The 27,136-nt window shown below is 38.7% G+C and overlaps 1 protein-coding gene across 2 annotated transcripts in view; it reads left to right on the top strand.

Annotated features, from left to right (window-relative positions):
• COL8A1 (collagen type VIII alpha 1 chain) overlaps positions 1-27,136 on the top strand; it is a 155,156-nt gene that overhangs the window by 120,117 nt on the left and 7,903 nt on the right. For both annotated transcript variants that reach the window (XM_077118609.1, XM_077118610.1), the window contains exon 3: positions 26,583-26,913. In XM_077118609.1, coding sequence (XP_076974724.1) covers positions 26,586-26,913 — 328 coding nt within the window. In that variant the 5' untranslated portion in view covers positions 26,583-26,585. The remainder of the gene's footprint in view (positions 1-26,582; positions 26,914-27,136) is intronic.

The following is a 27,136-nucleotide window of genomic DNA, read 5'->3' as shown; positions in this document are numbered from 1 at the left end:
TTACACCCACAGGAATGCACTGGCTTTAAGCACATGATCTTTTCTTGGGTATATAACAGCTGCAAATCATCATACTCCACCCTCTGACCCCCCAAAAAATGCTCTTTCCATGTGCTTCACACCATCACACTCATGTTCTTGGCCATCAGTCTATGAACATTAACATTTCAGAGTCATCTCCTCCTTTTGTATATTTCTCCACAAGCTCTCATTGGCCTGTTACAATTTTTCCTAAATTTATCGACATCTCATTTTACTTCTACTATATATCCTTAATGCCTTTGTCTTCTCCAACACAACAAATTTAGCTTCTGATGGCTACTCAAAAGCAAAATATATGTATTTTATTTCAGAAAAGTATTCCAAACATGATTCAATGCAAGGTAAAATGACTGTTACTACTGGCACTTTCTTTCTGAAGCTGATATATAGTATTTCTTTATCTGATGCTAGGTCAACAAACCCAGGACAGATTATTTCTTTTAAGAATGGTTCTATACATAGATTTGTTTAATGTACCAGAATTGGTTGATTAAAGATATATTGATACCTTATTAGATCCTGGATCCATAGTAATGGCAAGAATGCAAAGCTTTATAATAACTAAGCAACACTCAGACATTTGTTATTAAATTTGATCCCCACAAGGATTATTATTCCCATTTTCCATGCTGAGAAATGGAGATTCCTTAAGTAACACAAATGGTATGTGGCAAAGCCAGGATCCAAACCCCGGTAGTCAGAATCCAGAGTCCACAGGCTCCTTCCACTGTTCAGCCTGCCACTCAACACATGGTCCCCAGTCACTGCAGTAGCATGCTTTGGAAGAAAGAACTGAAACTCAAACAGTTCATCCAACCCATGCATTCAGGGCTTGGAAGCCCTTTTTCTGTGAAAGGAAAACTGGGCTTTTATATTCCTGGTTCATTGTATAATCCTTCAATGATTTTTTTATTTCCCCCTACATTTTCCTTTAGAAAAAAAAGATAATAAATTTCAAAGGGAAATGTGGTGCTATCAAAATTAGTATTCATCATAACAATTGGACTTAATTCTTGAAAGCCAATGCTACTGATAAAGATGATTGGCTACTGGGAAAGATGATTGTCCTTTACAAGAAAGAGACACTTTTGAGATAAATAGAAGCAGCCCATCTTTATGTAAGGCACTTACTATTTTTGACTCCTTCAGATTTTTGTATAAGTGTGAGTGGATGTGTATATTAGCTCAACAATAAAAAGTGATTACTTCACTCCCACTAGGATGGCTATTATTTTTTAGACACAGAAAATAATAAGTGTTGGCAAGGATCTGAAGTGTTTTTGTTTGAGGTGATGAAAAAGTGGGAGTACTGGATATTAGTGATGATAGCACAATATTGTGAATCTGATTAATACAACTGTCTTCTACACTTGAAAGTAGTTAAGATGGGAAATTGTTGAATTGTACTTATATTACAATGATAAAAAGTTAAAAAAAATGTTTAGCTCTGGGATACCTTTAAAGAGATGGTGTCTCCTCCAAGTTTCAAATAAGTCAAGTCCTGGCCCATATTTTCCCAGTAGGTTTTATTCCACAGCTCAAAGTCAATGCTTTTTATAATATAGTCTCACTTCCTTTAAATATTTCCTTCTCTGATGATTTGGTATCTTACCTATTTCATCACAGTTTATTAATCCTTGAGCCTTCTCAGACACAAGGTTTTCATTTAACATTTAACTTTGGCCCAAAGGCATTTTTAAGTTTCTCCAGCTCAAACCTTGGAAAAAAGCTGAGGAAAAGTAGCCAGGAGAACTCTACGATATTTTTTAAACCTTCATATGTCCAGATTTAAAAATACATACATTCATCTTTGCTTCAGCAACACTAATAACTCTAAGCTGACCTAACATGTGTTTTGTTTGTTTGTTTGTTTGGAAAAAAAAAAGAGGGGGGGGGTAGAGAAGAAAGAAGCCTCAAATGCCACCCGTTACCCATGATGACCTAGCTCAGTCTGTGAAAGGATTAGAAGCATTTCTTTCATAAAGTCACATTTCATTAGGATGAAAGTTTTGCTCCAACCCAAATATATTGCAGCCCATCATCACTGTTATGGTTGATTCTAAAATATCTGATGAACATATAATACAGCCTGCCACAGAAGGTCTGAATCACAATGTATAGTGAAGCCGAGGACTTCATGATATCAATAACAATTTATTTTACAATATTTTTATATTGTAATATTTACAATGTTTTTCCTAATGTTCCTAGTAACAACAAAACAGATGCCCCCAAACTAGGGAGTGAGAAGTAAAGATGACGATGGTGATGGTGATAAGACCTCTTTATCAGAATGAGTTAGCATGAGAAATGAACTCTAGAAGAAGTATTTAAAAGTCTGGGACCTGTGAAAGGAACATTGGCCCCATTCGCTTTATGACTGGTATATGAAGAGATTGCTATAAACTGTAAAATATGATGGAAACTCTGCACACACCTAAAATTTGACTGAGATTGGTGTACAACTAATCCTATTTCAAATTCAAACTATAAAAGCATAATTGGTGACATTAAGATAAACTAATAGAGTTTTAAGAGCAAAATAAACATTCCTTTTAGCCAAAAAGATCCTACATTCTTGGGTATGGAGGTCCCACAAGCCCAAACTCTAGAAAGCTGAAAAACACCAAAAAAAACAACTGTTTTTTTTTGGTCCCACAATTGCACCCATAATTAAGCACAAACCATCCTGTTTTATTTTCCACATACTAAAATGGTTACATGAGACTTGCAGCTGATGGCAGAGTAGTCTGCGCAATTGCACACGTGAATCTCTAGCTACCAGGTACTGTTTAGAGCTCTGCATATGGAAAATCCCATTTATTCCTCACAACACCTAAGTGTAATATCTATCTCTAATTATCGTCTTCTTATAGGTGAAGAATATGAGGTGCAGACAGGCAAGTAGCTTGCCCAAGCTCACAGAGGCCTTGAGGGCAGAGGCAGCATTTAAACCTGAGGGCCTGGTTTAGATTTCATACGTGAAAGCCCTTACTATGCTCTTTCTCACACTTACCATCAGTCTACCAGTCAGACTTCCCACTAAACTACAGTTTAGTTTAGTGTCTTCTGAATACATGATAGATATAATTTGTGTAGAATCAGTTTGGTTCTGTCCTCAGACCAACACCTGTATCCTTCTTATGACCCCTCACCCTTCCCAGGTCTTTCCCCTGAAGTGTCACATCCTCAAAACCCTCCTCTGTTCATCCCTCTATTCCAGTTCATACTTTCTCACTGTTATGATCTTAATTAGAGAAGAGATAAAAGTTAATCTTATCAAGCTTTTTACTGTAATGTGTGAATGACTTAGTAGGTTATCGCTATAAGAGAGTATTTACATTTCAGTAAAGGGCTTTGTTAACTCAAATGAATTCAAACAGGAGAGGATTTTGTTGTGATTTGGTTGTTTTTGTGGTGCCTCTGGAATAAAGAGGTGTTTTAGTTTGTTATTGCAGCTGGAAATGCAATGTACCAAAAGTAGGTTGGTTTTAATAAAGGGAATTTATTAAATTACAAGTTTATGGTTGTAAGACCAGAAAAATGTCCAAGCTAAGGCATCCAGAGAAAGGGCCAATGGCATTCGGGGTTTCTCTGTCAAGTGGGAAGGCACATGGTCTGCTAGCTTTCTCTTCCAGCTTTTCCTTTCAAATGGTTTCCCCAGGAACATTTTCTTTCTGCATCTGAGAAGGTCTTTGTCTGTGTGGGCTCTGAACATTTTCCAAAACGGCTCCCTCTTAAAGGAATCTAGTAAGGGACCCACCTTGATGGGTGGAGACATATCTTCATGGAAACCACCTAATCAAAAGGTCTCACCCATAATTGGGTGGGTCACATCTCAATAGAAACAACTTCATCAAAAAGATCCCACACTACAATATTAAATCATGATTAAAGAACATGGCTTTTCTGAGGTATACAGTTTCAAATCAGCACAGAAGGCAACATTTAGAATAAAAAAGAAATTGAAATCCTACATCTGCCAATATCACCAAAGAAAGGCAAATAACTTACTATTCTGAGTCTCTTTTTTTTTTTTTTATCTTTTTGAGCAAATAAAGCAGTAACTTTTCACAATATTGTTCTCACAACATGATGCCCCTAACATACACTGGTCACATGATAGGCACTCAATAAATGTCAGTCCTCATCCTGTTCTCCCAGACCCCCTGAGCAAGGGGGCTAACCCATGATATGCTTCATCACTTTCTCTCTGTTAATACAAGCAGGGCAGCCATTCTGCTATCTCCTGCCTTAGCAGCCTGCCTTCCATTTATATGCTCGCTGTAAAAGGAGAATGAGTCCACACAGATTTTGGAAAGCTGGTGAGTCAAGAGTCGGTCCATTGCTGCTTCACTCCAGAGACCAGAGTTCACAATGTTGGCATATATTGATTACATGCCAAAATGCAATAACTTGTTTTTTAGAGATTTGCCAATATTAGCTAGGAACTCATCTATTCACTCAACAATGTGCATTCACCAACTACTATGTGCCGAATGCTGTATTAAGCTCTAGGAAATGCAGAAATAAAAGATAGTCAATGAACTTTTGTGTGCCATCTGGTAGCAGAAAGGTGACAATAAAGAGAGAAAAGAGAAGAGGTGCGTCCCCTTAGAGATGTACACATGCACACATACTCACATGACATAGAATCATACTCAGAGAGCAATGAATACCATCCATGATGTCATCCATCCAATTATTAATTTTCCAAATAGTTTTTGAGTGCCCATGATATGCCAGACACTGAGGAAACAGCACAGTGAATATGGTTGGCCAGGATCCTTTTCTCACAGAGCATACAGACATAGCAGGAAAGAGAGTGAATCCACTGAATAAGCAAAATAATGTCAGCTAATGAGAAATGCTGTGAATGAAGAAATGTGGTAGAGAGTGACTGGGGTTGAAGACTACCTTAGCCAGGAAAGTCAGGGAAGGTTTCTCTAAGGGGATGGCATTTAGCCAAGACCTTCATGACATGAAAAGCAGTCAGCCATGTGCAAACCAGGGAAAAGGCCATTTGGGCAGAAAGAACTGCATGTGCAAAGGGCTTGGCTGAAGCAAATTGAATTCAAAGAGTAGAGAGAAGGCCAGTGTGGCTGGAGCTTAGTCAACAGGTGGAGGTGGAATGAGGAGCAGGCAAGGTCCAGGTGAGATAGGGAGTAATAGGAAGACAATGGAGGGTTTTAAGCAGAAGAATGCTATAGTTGATGTACATTTTTAAATTACAAAGTATATCTAATTTAAAAGGTACATCAGATACTACAGACTTGGGAAGAAAAATTATTCTATCACATTACATGTAGTCTTTCCTGTCTTAGTTTACCAGGGTTTCTCTGACAAATGCCACAAATGAGTTAGCTTAAACAACAGGAATTTCTGGGCTCACTGTTTTTTCTTAGGTTGTAAATCCAACATCACAATATCAGCAGAGCTTGCTTTCTCCCAGAGTCTTCCGCTTTCCAGCTATCCTCCATCAGATGGCAATGTCTCTCTCCTTCTATCTGCTCTCCTGATTTCCACTGATTTCTGGCTTCTACTTCTGCTCAGTCGCCTCTGTCTCTGCCTCAATTTCCTCTCCTTATAAGGATTCTTGTCATATGGATTAAGACCCGCCCTGATTTAATTTGGCCTCATCTAAATAGGATCTTCAAAGTTCCTATTCCCACCTTAACTAATAATATCATCTTCAAAGGGCCAATAGACAAATGTGTTCACACTCACAGGATTGGGTGTTAAGGCCTGAATGTGTATCTTGTGAAAAACATGATTTAATCCCCATCATGCTGATTACCAATTTTTAAGTAACTATAATAATATAAAATATCCTAATTCTACCTTAAAGTACAGCTTTGGCACCACTAGTTTGAATACAATGATACAGAAGTGGTTTGGAGACATTTCAGTGACTCAGGGGTCCATAATCACCATCCTCATGCAGGTGAGTCACAAAAGTGTCCCTTAATAAACTTGTTCCAAAAGGATAACAAGCAAAGTAAATTTTTTTTGAAATTCTCCTCAACCCTACTGTGCTCTCTATAAAGTGGGCATGTTTGAAGGGGCACCTTTCTAGATCATCAAGCTGGGTTTGTGAATTGTGAAAGTGAACCAGGATCTTTTTTGAGGTTTCTATTCTTTAACACACAAAGCCTAACTGTGAAGATACCAATGGACACAACGTATAGGACTGGGCAAGGGCTCAAGGAATCTCAGCTTGTTTACCTCTCCGGGATGAGGTGTTTATATGGTGTGTTCCAAGAGGCAGCAAGACGCCACTTTCCCCCAAAGGTCTTTATACGCCTGGGCTTCCCCATCATGAATTCTTACTTGGGGTGGCCAGAACTCTATTAAAAGACAATTTTTTATCTTAGAGGAGCAACCCATTTATACCATGATCGCATAAATTGCTTCTGTCTCAGTTTGCCAGGGCTGCTATAACAAATGCCACAGATAGATTGGCTTAAATATCAGGAATTTATTGACTAACAGTTTCGGAGGCTAGAAGTCCAAACTCAAGGTATCGGTAAATTGTGCTTTCTCCAAAGCCTGTAGCACTCTGGTGGTGGCTTGCCAGCAGCCCATATTTCAAGAGATCACTATCATATCACAGTCTGTTTCCTTTTACCACCTCCTCACTCTTCCTACTATGTCCAAGTTTTCTTTGCTTATGGGAACTACAGTTGTATTGGATTAAGGCTCATCCTGATGCCATTTGTCCTCAAATTAATAAGATCTTCAAAGATCCATTTATAGATGTGTTTACCTCCACAAGACCCAGTGATAGGACTTGAATATGTCCTTGTGGGAGTTGGGGATTGAATCATGTCCCACACAAAAGACATGTTCAGGTCCCAACTGCTGGTCCTGTGGATATGAACTGATGTGTAAAAAGGATCATTGAAGGTGTTATCAATAAAGTGTGCCCAAACTGAATGGAGGTGGGCCTTAATCCAATATGGCTGAAGTCCTTATAAGCAAAAGAAATTGGACTTATAAGGAGATGGAAGGAGAAGCCATGGAGAGCAGACAGAAGCTGGAAATCAATAGAAACTAGAGAAGAAAGAAGATGCTGCCATGTGCATTGCCATGGACAAAAAAGCCAAAGACCAAGGATCACCTCAACAAGTCCCAGAATGCTACAGTCTTCTGGGAGAAAACATTGACTTATAGGTGCCTCAATTTTGGACTTCCCCTAGCACAAGCCCGTGAGCCAACAATTTCCTTTTGTTTGAGCCAACCCATCACATGGTATTTGTTTTAGGAGATAGGAAACGAATGCAGTCAGGAATGTTATATAATCCGCAACACCTTCCAATGTCAGTTTGTTAAATTCCCCAGTTGTTGCCTATCAGGGTACACATGTGTTTTATTTTTATAGGGAGAGAAGTTCAGGAAAGATACAGTGTCGTTTTAAAAGGAGCAGGTTTGTTTGGAGGGTCTCAGTGAGAAACCCTGGGACAGTGGGATGGGTGTGACAAAGGGGATCCCAGGGTCACTGAGGAGAAGGACCACCGAAGACAGTCTCCATGATCTCTCCTAGGTATTTGCTCCGTGTGGGGCAGGGTATGGGAATGTGAAGAGAAGTGCTGGCAGCCTCCCAGGCAATACTTGTACTAATGGGAATGAACAACCCAAACAGAACTATGACCTTAGGGGTTCTTTTTAACTTAGTTGAACTGCCTTCCTGAGTCATTGATGCCATGGATTCTTTTAGTTCCTTTAGTCCAGAGTTGTCCCTTAGGAAAGTTATTTAACGTCCTTGCGCCCTCATGTCCTTGTCTGAAAAATGAATATAATAATAGCACCTGCTTCCCAGAGTTGTTGGGCATGTATTAAATGAGATAATTTACATAAATCATCTAGCACAGTGCCTGGCATTCATTCAAAATTTGTTACTCTTAATATTTGTGTGACTAACAGTCTAACAATGCTTAAGACTTTCTAAGTCCTCATTAAATATTTGTTCAATGAATCGTTAATAACAGAGCTTCATTAACCCCCGGTAGCTCCAGTGTTAGAGGCTAAAGATGATGCCTGGCTTCCATATTACAGTAGGCAAAAGATACTCCAGCCCGATAGAGCAGTGGCAACCAGTAGAGAGCCAAACCCTCTGCTCACAAGATTATACTCCACTTTAGTGTGATGTTTCTGCTCTGATTATCATTTACAATTATGTTCCATGAGTCCGATGAGATACAAAATAAATTCAAATTCAGGTGTTTAATACAAAAGATCCTTTAATGGATGCTGGAAATACCCTTTTCTATACTCAATCAGAACTTGGGACCAATTAAACAGCTAGCCTTTGTGTTTCTGTACCACTAGATGCACATTGATAATGATAGGTAGATGGGGAGAGAATGATAGACTGGAAAATGAATAGGTAGGTGGGGAGGTGAGTAGGTAGTTGCTAGACATATAAAAAGAAATTTTCTTAACAAGTTATGGTTTTGATATATGGCTTTGATATAAAGCTTGGATTTGATAGAAGCTGGAGCATGTAGAGTTCAGCAATAAGAACCTAGTATGGCTCTTCTAAAAAAATCCATAATATCATTCTATGTCAAATAATCTATTGGTTTAATAATATTTTGCATGCCTCAGAGTTCTTACGGATATTTCTTTTTTTCAATTTGCTTCTATATAAGACCAGAGATCATTCAAAAGTTATTTATGTTTGTTGTACAATGCCTTCTATTTGTAATCTTTGCAAGTCTTGTTCAGACTGATGTGAAAATAAGTTTGTTTTTTATGGATACACATTAAGGACAGGGAGCACAGAAGTAGCCTATCGCACACTGGGACATGGAGGGAAGCCAGCATGAAACTGTAAAAAGCTGGGATTTTTATCATCCAAATGAGTTGGTCAGCCCAAAACACTTGAGGAGGTTACAACTCTTTCCCTGGCACTGATTTCCCAGATATGGAGACTGATGGGGGGTGAGAGTCTGAGCAGTCAACTCCTTAGTTAAGCAGCAACTCTAAACAGTGAATCATCCCAGGACAAGGACCTCATTCTTCATTTATTATTGTGTTTCCAAAACCTGATACAGTGCCTGGCACTTGCTAAGTACTGAATACTGTTGAATGGATGGATTAATTAATTTATTAATTAGTTGTTAATTAATGGGCAAGAACATTTCTCTACATTCTTCATATTTTAGTAGTAGTGGGGGAGGATCTGGATGGTATTGTACAAACAAAGGCAAAAAGCCAAGCAGCAAAATTTATGGAGAGAGAAGCAGTAGCAGGTGTGATGGTCCCCCTTTTTCCTTGGAACATTCCTGTCTAAGGTCATGCACAAAGATCCAACAGAATGGGACATCAGACCCCAGAAGAACCCTGCCCTTTGGCCTATGAAGCTTTTAAACTGTATGACTAGAGATGCACCATCCATGTTCCTGGTGTGATCAGAGGCTAAGATAAATAGCGATGTGACATGGCAGAATCTTGGCTCCAGCACCATCCTGGCTACTCATCAATCATGGCTGAGGGAAGCACTCTCATCCCTTTCCTATCTGGGACCTTGGGCCCAAGTCTTACAACCCCGGTTGTGTAACGTGGTAAGTTAGCAGCAGGATTTGGACCATCAGGCTGCACGAGCCCCTCCCTAAGCATGATGGCAAGAAGGAGAGCTAGGGTCCAAGCCTTGAAGATCATCAGGATTGTTCTTTTTAGTATGGGTTGGGCTGTAGCCACTTTCCCTGGAACTTTATGGAAAGTCATTTCCTTTCCTGGGAGGCCAGACTGCAGGGAAGCCCTTTTGAACATAACTCTTGCCTCTCAGGGATGTTGTGGTAAATATAAATTAATCATGCCATCCTGACCAGCTGTTCTCCACAGGATCTAGTAGAGAGGCTTCAAGGCACTGGCTTTATGCTTCCATCTCAAATGCTGGTTAACTAGCAACCACCCATGTTACTACCCATTCCCAGCCCGGGCTACCCACCAGACCTCCTAGACTGCCCAGGCCCCATGTTCCTAAGTCCCAGTCCCTTGGGCCCTATTCTCCAATATGGGTCAGTTATCTGTCATAAACATCTCTGGAATATATTTTTTGACCCTGATTCTGGAACTGTATGGGAAATTTCAGAGACCGCACAGACCTAAGGTAGGGATGGGTGCTTTTTAATGCCACCCTAAGCACAGCACATGGGCACTTCCTCCTTGCTGACAGGTTGACTGCCCTTGAACCTATCATTCATCCCACTGTGGCCTTTGGAGAACATTCTGTTTATTATGGCTCTGTTCAAAATGGGCTGATGAGGTTGTGAACACTTGATGAAAATCAGAGACCTTAGAAAGAGTAAAGGAATTGAGAGTAGAGATGGGAAAGACCAAGTGAGAGAGAAGCAGAAGGTAGAATTGAAGAGGGAAAATGAAAGCCTGACAGGGAAAGGAAGCAGGACCAGTCTGCATTTTGTTCCTACTTGTCTTTGCTATGGATTTCCATTGAGGCAGAAGTCATGCTGAATCCTCCATAGCTCCTAGCAAGTGATTCAAAAAAGTGTTCGTGAGTGGATTAAAAAAAGAAAACTATAATGTTATATGATAATGAGCTTAGGGGAGTGAGTAATGGCAACATCCTAGTTGCATGCCATCTTGTTAGCTTCACTTTTTAAGCAAACAAAATAAGAAATAAATGAATATAGTTTGTTGTAGTGGTTATTTCCATGGCAGCAATGCCTCTTAAAAGGAATTTTCATCCCCAATATTCAGATTCTCTTACTGTCTTACAACAGAGAAGCCATAAGCCTAGAAATGCTGAGTGACTTACCCAAGGTTACACAAAGACAAAGGTCAAATTCGGGACATATACTTCTATTTTCCAACTCTCAGGGCTATGAGTGTGAAAATCATACAGGATCTTCTATGCCAGAGGAGATACAGATTAAATAGAAGAGTCAGATAAATTAATAAAATATATGGGGAAAGTAAAAATAAACTGCAGACTACACAAAGTAGAAACGGGATCATAACAACCAATCCTTAATCTGTTTGTTATTAGGGTGGAGAACAAGATCGTGTTCTGCTCTCTTGGAATTCAGACACAATTTCTGGTATTTGAAGGAAATACAAGGAAAGCTCACACGGGCTGGGCTGGGCCTCTTTATAATGTAAATATCTTTCCAATAGGGGAAAAATACTGAGCGATGGTGAATTTGTCTTCTGACAATATTTCCTAGACATTTTTTATTGTTAGCAAAGCTTTCTTGGAGCATAACTTAGAGTTTCTGAGGAGTAGTAACTTTAAAGCAAAGGGAAGGAAAATTTCAATAATAACCCCTAGCTGCCCCAACTTCCCTCTTATTTTTAAACAAAATCATCAAAGGGCAGCTAACGGAAATATACTTAAGCGGCATTAATTCATCCCTAAGAGGACTCTCCAAGAGTTTTATTGCTACATAAGGGAAAGTCATAAACCAGCAGGAAGAGAAAGCAAAGAAAATAAGACCAGAGAGTCTTCTCGTGTAAAAAAGTGAGCAGGTGGTCAATGATGCATCCTTGGCTGGTTTCCACAGCCAGGGGGCAAAAATTCATGGCAAGGATGTGGCTCACAAAACCGGCAGTCACAGGAAAAGAATTACAGAACCTTGCAAACTGCCATTGAAGAGTTCATGTGAATATGAAATAATAAAATGCTTATCTCTCCTCCTCCTTCTCACCACCCATCCAACTGCATGTCACATTTGACTGCACAACCTAACGTCTGACTCTTCCAAGTCCTGGCACTATTAGAACAGAACAAAATGGACTGGATCGGAGAGGAGCAAGAACAGTGGAGTTTTTAGACCTAAAAGGAATATTAGGGATCATTTAGTCCAGTGTTCTCATTTTTACAAAGAAGGGAATGGAAGCTTGGAGATTATTTTGTGGAGGGAGAGAACTTCAGAAATTTTCAGTTGCAATCTCAAGCCCTAAATCTAAATTTAAGTCTGGGGATTTAGAAAAGATGCTGCTGTGATCCTGTCATCCAGCTGAAGCCAAGTCCAATGACCTTTAGAGTAGCTGTAGAGAGGATCTAACAAGCACCCTGCCAGTGAATGAAAACTATCACCAATCCAAAAATTATTTTATCATCAGCCAAACCTTCCCCATTCTTCACAGGAATTTAAAATCAAAGGAGTAGGACCCTATTAATTTCTAAGAAGGAATGGCTATTTTGTAGAATTTTTCGTGCTTGTGAACTGGCATCAGACACCAAGATACAAAATCAGGAGAATGAGAATGAAACTAGGCAGAGATGAGAGTAATGTTGATTCAGCGTTCAAGAACTGTGGGAGTCTCTCAGCCATCACACCACCCAATATCTTATTCTAAAATTTAGCATAGGGAAAAAGGAACAGGATGAAAACATGGTGCTATTCATATATTCATCTGACAAGCATTTTTAGGAGCCCACTTTATGCACTTTTATGAACAAGAAGCAAAGAGAATTAAACCTGGTCCTCCAGAAAAGTGAGAGAATTCTTATAAGAGTTTCCCTTTCCATAAATAGCTCCTAGAATTTATAACCAAGAATTCATTTTTCAAAATAAAAGACATGGCAGAGTTGCTTCATTTGGGGGAAAATTAACATTTTATATTTAAATAATGGTTATGGCTAAATATGGTTTGGAATTCATGTGGTATATTGGATTTGAGGTTATTACTTTACACTAACTACAAAACTCAATATTGTTTTTAAATTAAATAGAGTTCAGTGGTGGAGGGGTCAGAGAAAAATGGTGAACCTTTCAGACATAGCTCATGGAACACAGTAAACACTAAATGAGTGTTAGCAATAGCTTTATTATTATTATTATTCAAGTCCCGAAAATGGCATGGGAATATCAAACTTCTAAAAAGTATTCATAAGCTAATTATTTTCCTGGCCTAATAAGTTTGTAGCTATTATAACTGACTAATTTTACTTCCTTCAGCAGTAAAATATACCCTAAATCTTGTAGCCACTCCCAGAAGGACGGAGAGCTGCCATTAACTCACAGAAATGTCTTCAGTTCTCTGACTTTCAAAGTGAAAGCCCTTGGCAGTCAATTCAAAGATGGCTGAGGAGCAGCAAATCATCTCTGAGGGAAGGAACACTAAAAGCGATCCAGCATTTGAACCAGAGTTTGCATATGGCAAGCAGGTGGGGCTAACACGCCACACTGAGAGGTGGAAAAGTGGCACTATTTGTCACCCACTAATTAGAAACTGTCTCCATCTTGCCTATCTTTGGAATCTCAGCCAACGGGGCAATTGGTGAGCTTGATTTTCATAACACCTCTGGAGCTGAGTGAGAACAAAAATTATTACCTTTCACATTCTTCAAAACCAGCACTGCAATAAAGCAAAGTGTCAGGGAATATGTGTTCATGATCCCCTTTTTTTCTTCCTCTTCCTCTTCCTCCTCCTCTTCTTTTTATTTAAATAACAGCGAATGCTTAGAAAGATCTTTCTTAGTCTAGGGTCCTATTCTTTAGAAAGTTCTTTCTTAGTCTAGAGTCCTGTTCTAAACACTTTAATTCTATGAATTCCCTCAAACTCCTCAATAGCTTTATGAGACACATAATGTTATCATCCTCCCCAATTTATAGTGAGGAATCTAAGACACAGAGAAGTAGTAAGTTACTTGCCTAAGATCACAGAGCTAGGGAATGATGGAATCAGGATTTAATTCAGACAATTTAGCTCAGAGTTGCTTCTCTTAACCATTCTCCAATATGACTACTCTTTAACTGTTTTAGCTAAAAAATATCTACTTTTTGGATGATTTTGATAAAGGACAAGAAATACCTTCTCCTTTCCTCCTTCCTCTATTGGACAATTCCTTTGAATTCTTGTAGTCTTAGTTCTAGCATCGTGCCTCAGCAAACTTGTCTCTGACCAAACCCCCCCCCCTCCACCCTTTCCAAATTAAAGTCTGTTTTGTCTTTACAGAAACACTTACCGTACTAGATTGCAACCTTACCTGCAGCAACTGACGAAGCTACTTGAGAGTAGATTCTTATCTCACTTTCACTTATTTTTATGTGTCTTTGGCCACTAACATAATGCTTAACAATTCAATACAAGATTGTTGAATTAATTACATAAACTAACTGACATGGTAGAGAGACAGAATGCCAGGACTCAGAATCTGCTTCAGCAGTAAAGGCATGAGGAAACCCCCAAACAGCATTCTTAGAATAAGAGAGCAGCAAAGATTCCAACCCAGCAGCCTAAAGCCTGGATCATCCCCAGAAGGATTTATTTTTCTTTCTAGAAAGTGTTTTTGTGTTTTGGGTTTTTTGTTTTGGAAAAAATTGAGCCAAAATTAAAAATAAAGTGGTTACACAAAATGTCCAAATTACCTTCTTCTCTTGAAAAATTGGAAGGCCTGCCCAAACTAAGCACACGTTCCCTGGATCAGCAGGAAATGAGTGGCCCAGTGGCTGCCCTTTCTGGATGAGACTAGGTTCTGCTAGATTCACCTCAAACTCACCCACCACCTTGCTGCTTCCTCCAGGCATTTGGCCCTCCCACCCCTGCTCTAACTCATTCCCCTCATTTTATAGTTGAGGCAGAAGAGGCCCCAAAAGGTGCACAAGGCCATCATGACAGAGATGCGACTAGGAGTCTCTCAACTCCAACTCAGTGTCCTATTTGCACTCTAAGGCCTAAGAAATAACATTTGTGAAGCATGTTGCTTATTAGTGGAATTCCATGCATCTTTATTGTGCTTTGTTGCAAGTTTTGTTCCTAAAAAAGAGTGGGTCTCCTACCCACTCCTAGCACCCTTAACTGATTTATCCTCAAGAATTGGCATTTATTACATAATTCTTTGTCCTTTCCTTTCCCTGCTTTCAGCTCCCCCTTCTCTGAAAAATGTTCAGTGGATTAACTGTGAAAACCTTATGATTTTTTCCTCCCAGACAGTTCATCCATCTTTCTCTCTCTCAAAATAAATTCCACCCGTTAAATAAATGAAACCTCCAATACTGAGATAGCTGTGGTTTGGTTGCTCTGTACTCTGCCTGTGTTCAAGGGCAGGATGTTACCACCAGGCTAATTATCTCCATGGAGCTGTGGTTGAAAAGAGGTGGATTTTAGAGGCTGCCCTTTCTGTGGCTAACAATTTATCAAAACTGGATGTTTTAGGTTTAGTCCCAGCTGAAGAACTCACTTTTTTTTTCATTTGAATTCATCTGGGGGAACAGTCCTGTGAAATGATCTCTGCTACTTCTGAACCATGCAATAAAGAGAGAACAAATTCACATTTTCAGTGATCAAATTGATGAGATTTCTTTTAGTTCTTTTGTAATTCAGAAATTGCCAGGACTAAATATTGCAACTTTAGTAGGATTCTTGTTTTGACTGGAGATTAAGTCTGGGGGAAAGGAGGAAGAGAGCCAACTTGGGAAGAAATTGATGAATTATTTTCCAAGTGCTGTTGATTTGGTTTAATATGTTCTGCCCATGTGCAATAGAAATGGCACATCTTGGTTTTTAATATCAAGTCATTCAAGGTGATGTGGTTAATGATAATATTAGCTAAAATATAACTTTAACAATTGGCCCTCCAAAGCAACCAGGTCAAAAAGGAATAAGTAAAAATAAAAAGACAACCATTGGCTATCTTGTGTCCTCTTCCTTCCATCTCTAAATGCACATGTATACTCACAGTATAATTTATTTTTAAATTATGAATTTAAATAATGAATTTAATGATGAATGAATATTTTAATATTGTGGAGAAATGGATGAGGTTAGGATTTGTTCCTTGATTCAAGGAATTTTTGTTTGTTTCTTTCACAATTTCCTATAAAAATACCAAATGGACAGTCTAGAGTCATAATTGCCTGCTAGTAGAAAGCATATATTAGTATAGGAAATTGACCTGCTCACTTAATCTTCTGAATACACGTATAGATAAAATACAAGGTGTCGAACAGAACCGGACAGAGACAAGAGACCTTCCCATGCTCTGCAGTACTTCCTTGCCATGATTTTTGGAAAGCAGTAGGAGATACATCCATGGCAGCAAAGGGCTTTCCTTCTAGCTCCCAGGAAGTACCCATGCTGGCTAGAAACTGAGCTCACTGTATTTTATATTTTAATTTTCTCAATTTTCCAGACTTTCACCAGAACTAACAGTAAGAAGCACCATTTACTAATTTGAGCTTCATCTAGTCTCACAACCTTCTTGAGTAAGGTGCTGAGAAGTAGTGAACATCTGGAAGATAAACAGAATTATAGAAAAAGAGAAAAGACAAGAGCTTCTAATTTGGAAACATTTGGATCCATAAATAAACCATCTCCTCCTCCTTGTCCTTCCTTCCCACACCTGGAGGCTGCCCTAGGACCATAGGCTCCCTAAAGTTCAGGACTGAGATGAAGGTCATTCAACAAGTAAGCTATCTGAGTTTGCCCTTCTTCCTAACATGATTTAAACTTTCTGGTCTTGATAACTTTAGATATTTTGAGAATAAGCATGAATTTATCATTTTAGTTTATTTAATTCATCCCATGTTGTTTTAAAAAGACCACTTCAAACACGGACTACCCAGTTTATAAATGCATATGATGAGGACATTGCTGAGTTCTATTGGGTCAATTCACCTGTAATCTCAAAGGTCTGAACAAGAGTTTGGGATGAGATAAAAGTGCTGGCAGTGAGGAAATGTTCTCGAAATCATATTTTACAGAGTATATTATGGTCATTTATTCTAAATGAACATTTTTATAAGGTCCAGTTCAATGGATTTCATTAGATGAAATTTCCTATGACATCTCTCTTTCCTATCACATCTTTAGGCCTTACAAAAGCCTAAAACACCTTTATTATACATGATGTTTGTTTGCACAGATTGTGATAGTATTGAGAAGGCAGAAAGATGTTCCCATGAGCATCAGAATGTTCCATTGTCCTTCTTAGTTAGACCAGGAAGGAATTTATCTTGCAGGGTACCACCAGATACACTGGGAGAACTTGATTTTGAGGAGACCTGCAACCTTGCCAACTTTGTTTTACTGTAAAGCTGCCTCTGGATTTTGGATCTTCAATTTTTCTTTCACAATGATAATTGCTGTAGCTTCTGAAACTTGATTATTTTGCACTTATTCACCACCCCCTGCCCCTTCCCCAAATCCAAGTTTTGCATTCATTTCTCATTTTTGTGGCAGGAGGCATATCAATACTTGCTGAATGACCCTGGAGAAATTTTTGAACCCCCACATTGTGGGAATTTTTTATCAACTGTAGCCATATTTTGAAGATTTCATACTCAGTTTCACATTTTTATTAAAACTTTGAAGATAGTAAAAAAAAAAATCATTCTTTCCTCTAAACTTTGTTTCTTATTTGTGTTCTTCCTTTGGTTTCTACTCATGTATGCTAAATGTTTTACCAGGGGAGTATTCATGGGGGTTGTTCAGGCTCATTTCATTCCATCTCTAGCTGCAAGAAAGCAGAATGAAATATTGAAAAGTTACTGCAAATGTGAAATTGGGTCTAACTTTCTGACATCCAAAGGCTTGAGCATTTACTGTAAAACATATTCATCTGTGAAGTGTAAACATGGTCTTCATATTCACAGTACCAGGAAGTTCAAAGAACTGGACAGCACCTTGAAATCATCTAGCCAAAGTCCCCGTTCTACAAACGAGGAAGCTGATGCCCAGCCAGGATAGGTGGCTTGCTTAGGTCAGGACAACAACTTAATACTCTATGCTGTGAGAAAACGAATTTCATATTATGGAAGGAGAAGAAAAAAAAAAAAACAGAAAAAAGATTCCATTTGAGAACTCTCTCTTCCAAGAGTTCTTTCAAGAGTTAAGCAGCTGACACTATTCCAGTTAGAGAAACAAAAGGAGTTAATTGCAGACTTCAAATATGTGAGCTATTATTTTAAGAAAAATATTCTCCAGATGTTTCCCACCTCCTCTGAGAATGGAAAAAAGCGGAAATGAGCTTGAAGTACAGCAGCAGAGATTCAGATTAGATATTGAGAAATGGAGGTCTATGAAATCCTGCAACTGGTTATGGCAGAATATTGTGAAACCTCCTTCTCTGGACCATAGTGGCTGCCCATCCTTTTCAGGGAGGTTATGCATGTGGCCCATTTCTAGAGCTGGAAGCACAACTTAACTGACATCTCAAGTTCCTATAGGCCCCATGGGGCAATGCTCTGCCTATTGTTATACATCTAGTTGCTAGTAAGTTCTGTAAGTGATAGATAACTAAGTATTCATTAGTGAAGCATATAATCAGAACCAGCTTTAATATTTACATCATTTGATATATACCTGTTAGGAATAAATGGGTAGTTCAACTAAAGCTAATGAATGTTGACTAGATGGTCTTGTCCACTGCCTCCATCGGACTGACTAAACAGCATCTGGCAGGCTTATTTCTTTGGGCTCTATTTCCACATTTTTACTTTGCCAGTGGCTTTCTGACTTCATGAATGCCTTCTAAGCTTATGCCCCTATTCCAAAAAGCAAAGAATAAAAGATCCAGTCCAAGCTCTTCTCCTATATATCGGAGAAATGCTATAGGCATGGTGAGCCTTGATTTCAACCAAAAAGATAGACTTGAGACTAGTTGGACAAAATGGTGAAGAGTGGCATACAGTTAGGCAGAGCTACTGTATAAAACAAAGTAAAATATTTGTTAGTTAATGTTTTAGATGACAACTCCTAAAAGTAATCAAATAAGAATTTTAAATTTCTAACTTTAAATGTAACAGGGAAAAGTACACAGTTTTGGATTTCAATAAAATAGTCAATTACATAAATCCAGGATGGGGAGATATCACTTGAAAGGACTTAATACATCCACCCCCCCAAACACACAGACACACACACACACACACACACACACACACAAACCATCAGGTGGATATGGAATTAATGGTATAATATATTTGATGTTCATGGTGCTGGCACATAGTGAGCACTCAAAAATATTACTAACATTATTATAACTTGGACATTCACTGCCCCTGGCTCCAGCCATCCTCTGGTTCCCATTTTCTCATATACAGTCACTGGTTTTCTCCAACACTATTCTGAACACACCACTGAACCATCCATCTGGCTACCTAAAAAGAATCCATTCCCACAAAAGGATCAGGTATTCTGAAGATTTCAATTTATGGGAGATGAAAGAAATAATTTACAATACATACACTCTACAGAATATTAAAAAGACGCTTCTGAAATGAGTTTTTCCTTTCTTGACTATTCCTCCACTAGGGATCTCCTTGTTTTTGACTTGCCATCATGCAGCAATCAGTTCTGATCACAACCTCCTCCATATACCCCAGAAAAGCCAAATGTCTCTCCCCTCTATTATTTAGAGTTGTTTCTATCTTACTTAAATACCCAAATGCCAGTCCATTCTTCACTCCCAGAAGGCTCAGTTTCTGTCCAAAAATGAGTTAGAAGGAGCATCACCTCAATAATAATTGGCACCCCTATCTTCCTTCCCTCGCTTTATTTCTCTCCATATCAGCTGACACACCATACATTCATGTTTTTAGTTTTTTTTGTCTTCCCGCAAAAGCATACTTCTCAAGATGTTAACATACAGTTCACATACATGAGCTCAAAGTCAGAATTTTATTTAACATGATGATAAAGTTGATTCAAAATTTTAAAAACAGAACTTTGTTTTTTAACAATCAGCGGATAAAAAAGAATGCTGGGATAATGGTATATTGGTGACATTCTAAAGGCAATAAAGCCAGAAGCTGAGAAGGATAATTAACATAATTTACCAGTTTTACAGAGTTGCTAATATCTGGGTACTGATTCAGTTATGCAACAAAGTCCTTATCCCTGGTCAGATGACCCTAAGTCAAGGTTATCTGAAAATTAACATGTATAACAATAAAAGGTCATGTGGTCATATCTTACCTTATAGTCAATTTGGGGTACATTTTCTTAATACCACCTTCTCTCTACCAAAAGGATGCTAACTCCATGTACATTACCATATATAAATCAATAAAGGTGAATCTCCCCTATAAATTGCTCAGATAATAAAAATAGCAGCAAAATTTGCCTCATGAAAGTTCCCAACATTTGCAATGTTCAAGTACGAGGGTTTTCTGTCAGCAGCTATTGTAGGTGGAATTTCTAAGTGGGGATGAAGCTGAATTCGATATTTTCAAAAGCCCCAATTAACACTGAGAATTTTGATTGCAAGGAACCATCAATAAATAGAGAAAGTCAAATAAATACCACATATTTTTCTTGTCCTCAAGAAGCTTATATTACTGTTGAGGCCTAGGTACAAAAAAACAAGAGGGGTAAAAAACACGAGTTTGATTAGAATTAACTTTCAGTTGTGTGTTAAACTTTGACGAGAACTAAAACAATGGTTGTTGAGCAGGTGAGGAAAGCTTTATTTAAAAAAAGGTAGGAATTAAGATGTCCTGAAAGAAGGATAGGATTTCAATCTGAAGAGGGATTTTAAAAATACATATATCCCCTAAGAGAAAAGAATACAGTAAATAGTCCAAAATGAGGAGGACAGATATAAATAAGGAAACTCCTTGTGAAATAGCATTTATTAGTGAAAAGTAACTACCATTATAAGTAAGATTCTTCCATTATGTTTTTTTCAATATGTTGCCTTCAAAGAGATAAAGTAAAAACAAATAACTAAATATTGTGTGTTTCACTTTGGGTAAATCCTTTTGCTTTTTTCTAGTCAGCCACCAATACTCTTGAATGGGGGCATCTCTCCCTGTGAAGATAGTATTGAATTTTACCTGAACCCTGTGGTCCTGTAAAACAGTACAGGTTAAGAAATCCTTCACCCCTTGTGTTACTGACCAAGACAGATTAATTCCCTCTTAATTAAGCTTCTCCTTGACTCCAGACCCCTGATTCCCCTCACCTTGGTCCTTACAGAATCCAGATAGAACATGTTTCAGCTGGCTTGAACAGTCAACTCAGGAGATAACCCTATGTAATTGATACACCCTATTGCTTGACGTTCCCTCAGGTATATATCCACAGGCTCACACCAGTTCTCAAAAACTCCCCTGCCCTCTGCATCAGGTAATTGAGCCCTCTCTCTTCCCCCTATTCTGATAGCCTTCTGGTCTCCCTTTCTATATCTCACAATAGCCTCTGGTGTCTCTTCCCTGTTGCATATAGCTTTGAATAAAGTCATCCTTGCTGTTTAACATTGACAAGTGTAATTTTCTTCTTTAACAGTGACAACTCTCTCACTGGAGATGATAGTCTCAGTGTCAACACAGAGAGAATAGTTTGACACAGAACAGGGTATTCTCCCATTTATAGATGAAGGGTGTATTAGTTAGGGTTCTCTAGAGAAACAGAATCAACAGGGAACACTTGCAAATATAAAATTTATGAAAGTGTCTCATGTGACCGTAGGAATGCAGAGTCCAAAATCCACAGGGCTGGCTGCGAAGCTGATGACTCCAATGGATGGCCTGGATGAACTCCACAGGAGAGGCTCACCAGCCAAAGCAGGAATGCAACCTGTCTCCTCTGAGTCCTCCTTAAAAGGCTTCCCATGATTGGATTTAGCATCACTAATTGCAGAAGACACTCCCCTTTGGCTGATTACAAATGGAATCAGCTGTGGATGTAGCTGACGTGATCATGACCTAATCCTATGAAATGTCCTCATTGCAACAGACAGGCCAGCGCTTGCCCAATCAGATGAACAGGTACCACAACTTGGCCAAGTTGACACCTGTCCCTAACCATGACAAAGGGTTTTGCCAATGACTTCCCTTCTTAGGAAACAGAAAGACAAGAAATGGTACCATTCCTGATGATCTTTAGTGCAAGTAAATTTAAACCACAAAGATCCAGAGATGGCATCTGATAACTTATTCTCCCTGGATAAATTTGCACAGCCCCAGATGTTTGCACAGCCAGTTCCTCTCAACCTTCATGGCTCTGTACAGGTCCACTTCCTCAAAGATGTATTCTCTTTCCACCCTTACCAAAGCAGATTTTTTTTCAACCCCAAGTTATTCTTCAGCCTTTTACTCTGCTTTGTTGCCTATCTCCCCTCACTCCAACAAGATCAGGGACCTCATCTCATTCACCTCTCTAACTCCAGTTCCCAGAACAATTCCTAACAATTAGTAAGAAATATCTATATCTAATAAATGAATTGACTGTGAAACATAACCAGAAGAAAATTTTCTTTGAGAGTCAAGCTGGAGGAATATTCTACCTGACTTTCCCCTGCTTCAGAGGTGGCTCTTCCCAAGAGCCTCAAACCCTATGAAGGGGCAAATAGGGGACAAAGAAGATAACCAGTCCAGGAGCAGATGAGAGAGGCCTATCCACCCCTCACACAATGTAGACACACGTGCACACACGCAGCACACACACAGACATACTGTGCTGGCCCTATGCGACAGAGAAAGTTGGATTTATTGGCATTTTGAAAGAATTAAATGCTTGTACATTCTTTCAGACAGCGAGTCAAATTCTCAGGAGGATAAATGTACAAATAGTATGCTGACAAGCATCTAAAATAATATACATCACATTATTCTGTTATATACATTACAGGTCATATGAGGAAACTGAAACTCTGCATCCCTGCCCAAAATATCGGAAAACATTTAGGTCTGCTCAAAACAATCAGGATTGATTACCAACTCTCAGGATGAATGACTGTCTTGGTTCAGCTGTTCTTTTTCTCCATATCTTACAAGTACATTTTAACAGCCATTATTGTTTTATTCATGTTTGGTTTATCGTGATTGCTGTTAACCTCACATTTACTTTGGCTAGTATCCTTCTTTGAAAATTTTTGACATTTCAGTTGCTTTCAATCTGTCTTTTTGGTCATGTTCCATTAATAATAGCAAATTTGAAAGTGCTTTTCACCTTACAAAGAATTCATATTATCGTGTATGCCCTTCTGTGGGTCCACACAACTCTGTGGGATAGCGGAGATTACAGTTTCTATTTTATAAGTGAGGAAACCGAGGCTTTATGAAGATAAGGGTCTTGCCCAAAGTCATAGACACAGAGAATAGAACCAAAATAGAATCAAATCCAGTTCTTTTTACATCTTCTATGATGTTTTTTACAATATGACATGAAGCCAGCCTGGTTGCTAACAATCCAGTGTCCATACACATTAGATATGCTTTTATATTCACCTTTATTCACATATGTGAGTGCATGCAAGTGCACACACAAATATAACACACATCAGCTGTCAAACAAATAGAAATCAAAGGCAACATCAAAGAGGACTTACGACATTGTTGTACTCTGAATCTTCGGAATAAAAAGAGAAGGCAGAAAATCCACTTCCACTGCTTCTTCCCAGCAGAAATTCCAAGGCGCCTTCTTCTTCTGCCATGTGTTTATAATGTGTAATACAAATCTGACGTTTTTACAGTAATTTGGGGAGCACTACCACACTTCTTTGACCACCTCAAATATTCTCAGGGGCAATAGGGAAATTAGTAGGAATAAGTCAAGTGGTAAATTTTTACCGGGGTCCGTATATAAATATTCCAGATTGAATAAAGTTTATTTAAAGATTCCAAGAAATGGCAGATGACAGACCTAAGGAGGTGGTTTTGGGGAGAGAGGCCAAGTCTACAAGAGGAAATAATTGTAGTAAGGCAGGATCCCACTGGGCCTTTGGTATTCAACTGGTCTTCTTCCAGGCATTTTGCCTCCTTCCAGTTTTCCAGTATTTCATTAGATTGTCCTGGTTTAGAGATTATTAAGTAGAATCCATTACATCCAGTGAATTGATGGAAGCCTGAAGAGCCAAACATACCAGCTTATTATTAAAGAACTCACCACTAGTTTGGGGTACAATAATTAAATTCTTTCATTCCCAGAAGTAAATTTAAGTCTCATTTTATACATGACCAGGTATTACCACATATTTCTGGTGTGGATTGACACTTTCAGCTCTCTGGTAACCACTTCAGAAACATTGAATGTTAGAGCTAGACAGGACAATTGGGTCTTTTTTTCAGCAAATGAAATAGTTGGAAGGACTTGTCCAGATGCACACAACTAAAATGAGAAACAAGGTATGCAGTACTGGTCTTCTGAGTGAAAAAAGCAAGGAATAGAACATATAGCATGCTGTAATTTGTTTTTTAAAGGGGTTTGTATTAGAATATATATGCATCTTCATATATATCTCTGGAAAAATATGGGGGAAAAAACAAGAAAAGTGGTTGTTTCAAAGGAAAGGAATCTTAGATACTGGAGAACAGCAGTGGAAGGGAAATTTACTTTTTCTGGATACCTTTTGGTACCTGTTTATAGTTTACACATCTGTCGCCCCCTACTAAAAGAATGTAAACTTCTTGGGGACAGGGCCTATTGGCCATACTATATTCATTTTTGTAAACTGTAGGCTTTGCACTGTTTCTGGTGAGCACTCAGTATTTGCTAGGTGAGTGTTTATGATAGATAATGCTTCTTTTCCATCTAAAATAAAGTTGACTATTAATGAATATAAATCACTATTAATTTTGTGGTTCTTTCCAAATGGTTTACAACTATTAATCATTCTTAGAAGGACAGAAAATAACAGCTTTGTTCTTCTTTAATTTTACCAGTACCTTTATTATTCAGAGTACACTTGAAATAAACAGTTCCTGAGACTATTCTGATTTACAAAAGGGGAAAGTTTTATGAATCATTTTGCTGAAATATGTTTCTTCATTTTTCCCTAAAGGGGAAGAAATGATTAGTTCATGTATTTATGAAAATTTTAAAGCAGTGAATTTTGTGGTAGGGATTCATATTAAATATTTTGTCAGGTGCTTTTTATTAATCAATCCTTCTGCAGCCTGCTTGCACTCTTGGCATTTCCCTGGAATAAGATGACACAAAGTCAATGCACGTTTTCTTAAAAAGAAGAAAACTGTGGTCCAGAATTAAGTAAGGCAGGAACAAAGAAAGCAAACTCCCATGAAAATGGAAATTAAACTATTTATAGGCAGAAGTTTTTCCAAAGTTTCCCGGAAGATACTTACACTAAAAATGGTAAGGGGAACTCGCATCTCTCTCTTTCTCTCTTCTCTCTGAGCAATGAGCATTGTGATGACACTCCACTAAGGATTCAGATTTTCATTAAGTTCCTTAATAAGGAGTGAGGGCATAGCTCATGTGTTCCCAACTCATTCTGCCTCAGTACCACGGAGGAGTAAGGGAACAAACTTCAATGTGTATCACACTTGCCCTCTAGTGTTCATTCTCTAACACATTTCTCTGAGCTGTTCTGTCTTCAGCCTAGACTGTTTCCAGAGTTCTTTTCAAGTAAGTTTTTATGAACAGATAAGGCCTATTTTTACTTACTCTATTAACTGACGGCTTGAAAGAATGCTATTAAAGGGCTTAGAAACAGTTTATTCGTTAGGGTAAACAACTCCTTCTATCATATTTATACAATTAATTTGTTTTGTAAACTTCTTTCATAATAGTACAAAGATAGACTTTCATCTATGCCAGGTCCAATTAGTTAAATTCTAAACTAATGACTTCATAGTATTTAATAGAAGAATGAAATGGCATCCCTCTATGTGCTTTTGATCGTGATTTTTAAAATGATATTTTGCGGCTGTCTCATGAAACACCTTTTCTCCAATTGTTTGCTCTTTAACCTTTACATTTATTTACAACCACTCAGAAACAGCCAAAAGGCATCTGGCAGAGGAACAATCTCTGCCACTGGGATAGTCTATAATTTTAGCTGTCTCTCATAAGAGTAGAATTTTGGCACTTATTGACTTGACACCAAGTTTGCCTCCTTTTAATAGAATCTATCTCATCTGTTAGGTTTAGGATTAGTACAAATGACAGAACACCCCAAAATAACAGTGTCTTAAAGAAGATAAAACTTTATTTCTCTCTTGGGTAAATAAAGCCCAAAGTTAAGGATTAGTATGGCCAGTCTGTGTGCATCCTGGGCTGAGGCTTCTTCTAGCTTGCTGCTCTGCCATCCTCAGTGCACAGCTTTCCACCCACATTCCAAGATGTCTGGTCCAATTCCAGGCCAAACATCCATCTTCCAGGTAACAGGAAGGAGAAAACAGAGCAGAAGAAGACATACTGCCCTTTAGCGTCCTTCTTGGAATTGCACGCATTACAATTAACACCCAATTGGTCAGAACTTCGTCATATGGCCAACACCTTGCGGAGATGTTGTCTTCGTTCTGGGTTGCTCTGTAACCAACTGAATTTGGAATATTGGAATCAGCGATTCCAATACTAAGTAAAGAGGACAGAATTGATATTCAGGGACAGCTAGCCGCCTCTCCAAAAGCCTATTTTTGCACCAATTGCTTTCATTTGCCAGATCCTACTTTTCTCTCTTGCCTTTTTTTGCTTGATTTGGGTTTTTTTTGCTTGTTTTTCTACTGAAAGTTAGCAACTTCCTTTTCATTTGCCTTCTACCTATGAAGTTCTGATGATAAATACTGCTGTACACGCTACCCCCCTTTTGCTTTCTGTCTTTAAATAAACTCCGGTCTCTTGGCCTGCAGGTTTTCACTATGTTGACACATTCCTTCCTTCCACAGGTGATGGCTGTGTCGCCCGCCCCTCTGCAGCTGCTGGGAGTGCTGCTTACCCTTTCCCTGGGATCCATCAGGCTCATTCAGGCCGGTGTCTACTATGGGATCAAGCCGCTGCCTCCTCAAATTCCTCCTCAGATTCCACCACAAATTCCACAGTATCAGCCCCTGGGCCAGCAAGTACCTCACATGCCTTTGGCCAAAGATGGCCCTGCCATGGGCAAGGAGATGCCCCACTTGCAGTATGGCAAAGAGTATCCACACCTACCCCAGTACATGAAGGAAATTCCACAAGTGCCGAGAATGGCCAAGGAAGCAGTCCCCAAGAAGGGCAAAGGTAACTCCATCAACAGTCACATTCCCGTGCATTATAAAACAGTGGCTTCCCCAAATCCTAAATTATGGGGGACCAAATTTTAGAAAGTTTTATTTTAGAATTTGTTGTTGACATTTAGTAACACCTATTGGACTCTAAACCCCAATTCTTGAAAAGCTTAAGTCCTAAAGAAAGATACAAATAAAATTACTGTCTTATGTTTTGCTTTATTATTTTAAAGCAA

This window comes from Tamandua tetradactyla, chromosome 10 (genome assembly GCF_023851605.1).
Source record: "Tamandua tetradactyla isolate mTamTet1 chromosome 10, mTamTet1.pri, whole genome shotgun sequence".
Classification (NCBI taxonomy): Eukaryota; Metazoa; Chordata; class Mammalia; order Pilosa; family Myrmecophagidae; genus Tamandua; species Tamandua tetradactyla.
Note: the sequence above shows the minus strand (reverse complement) of the source record. Positions and strands in the feature narration are given on the sequence as shown.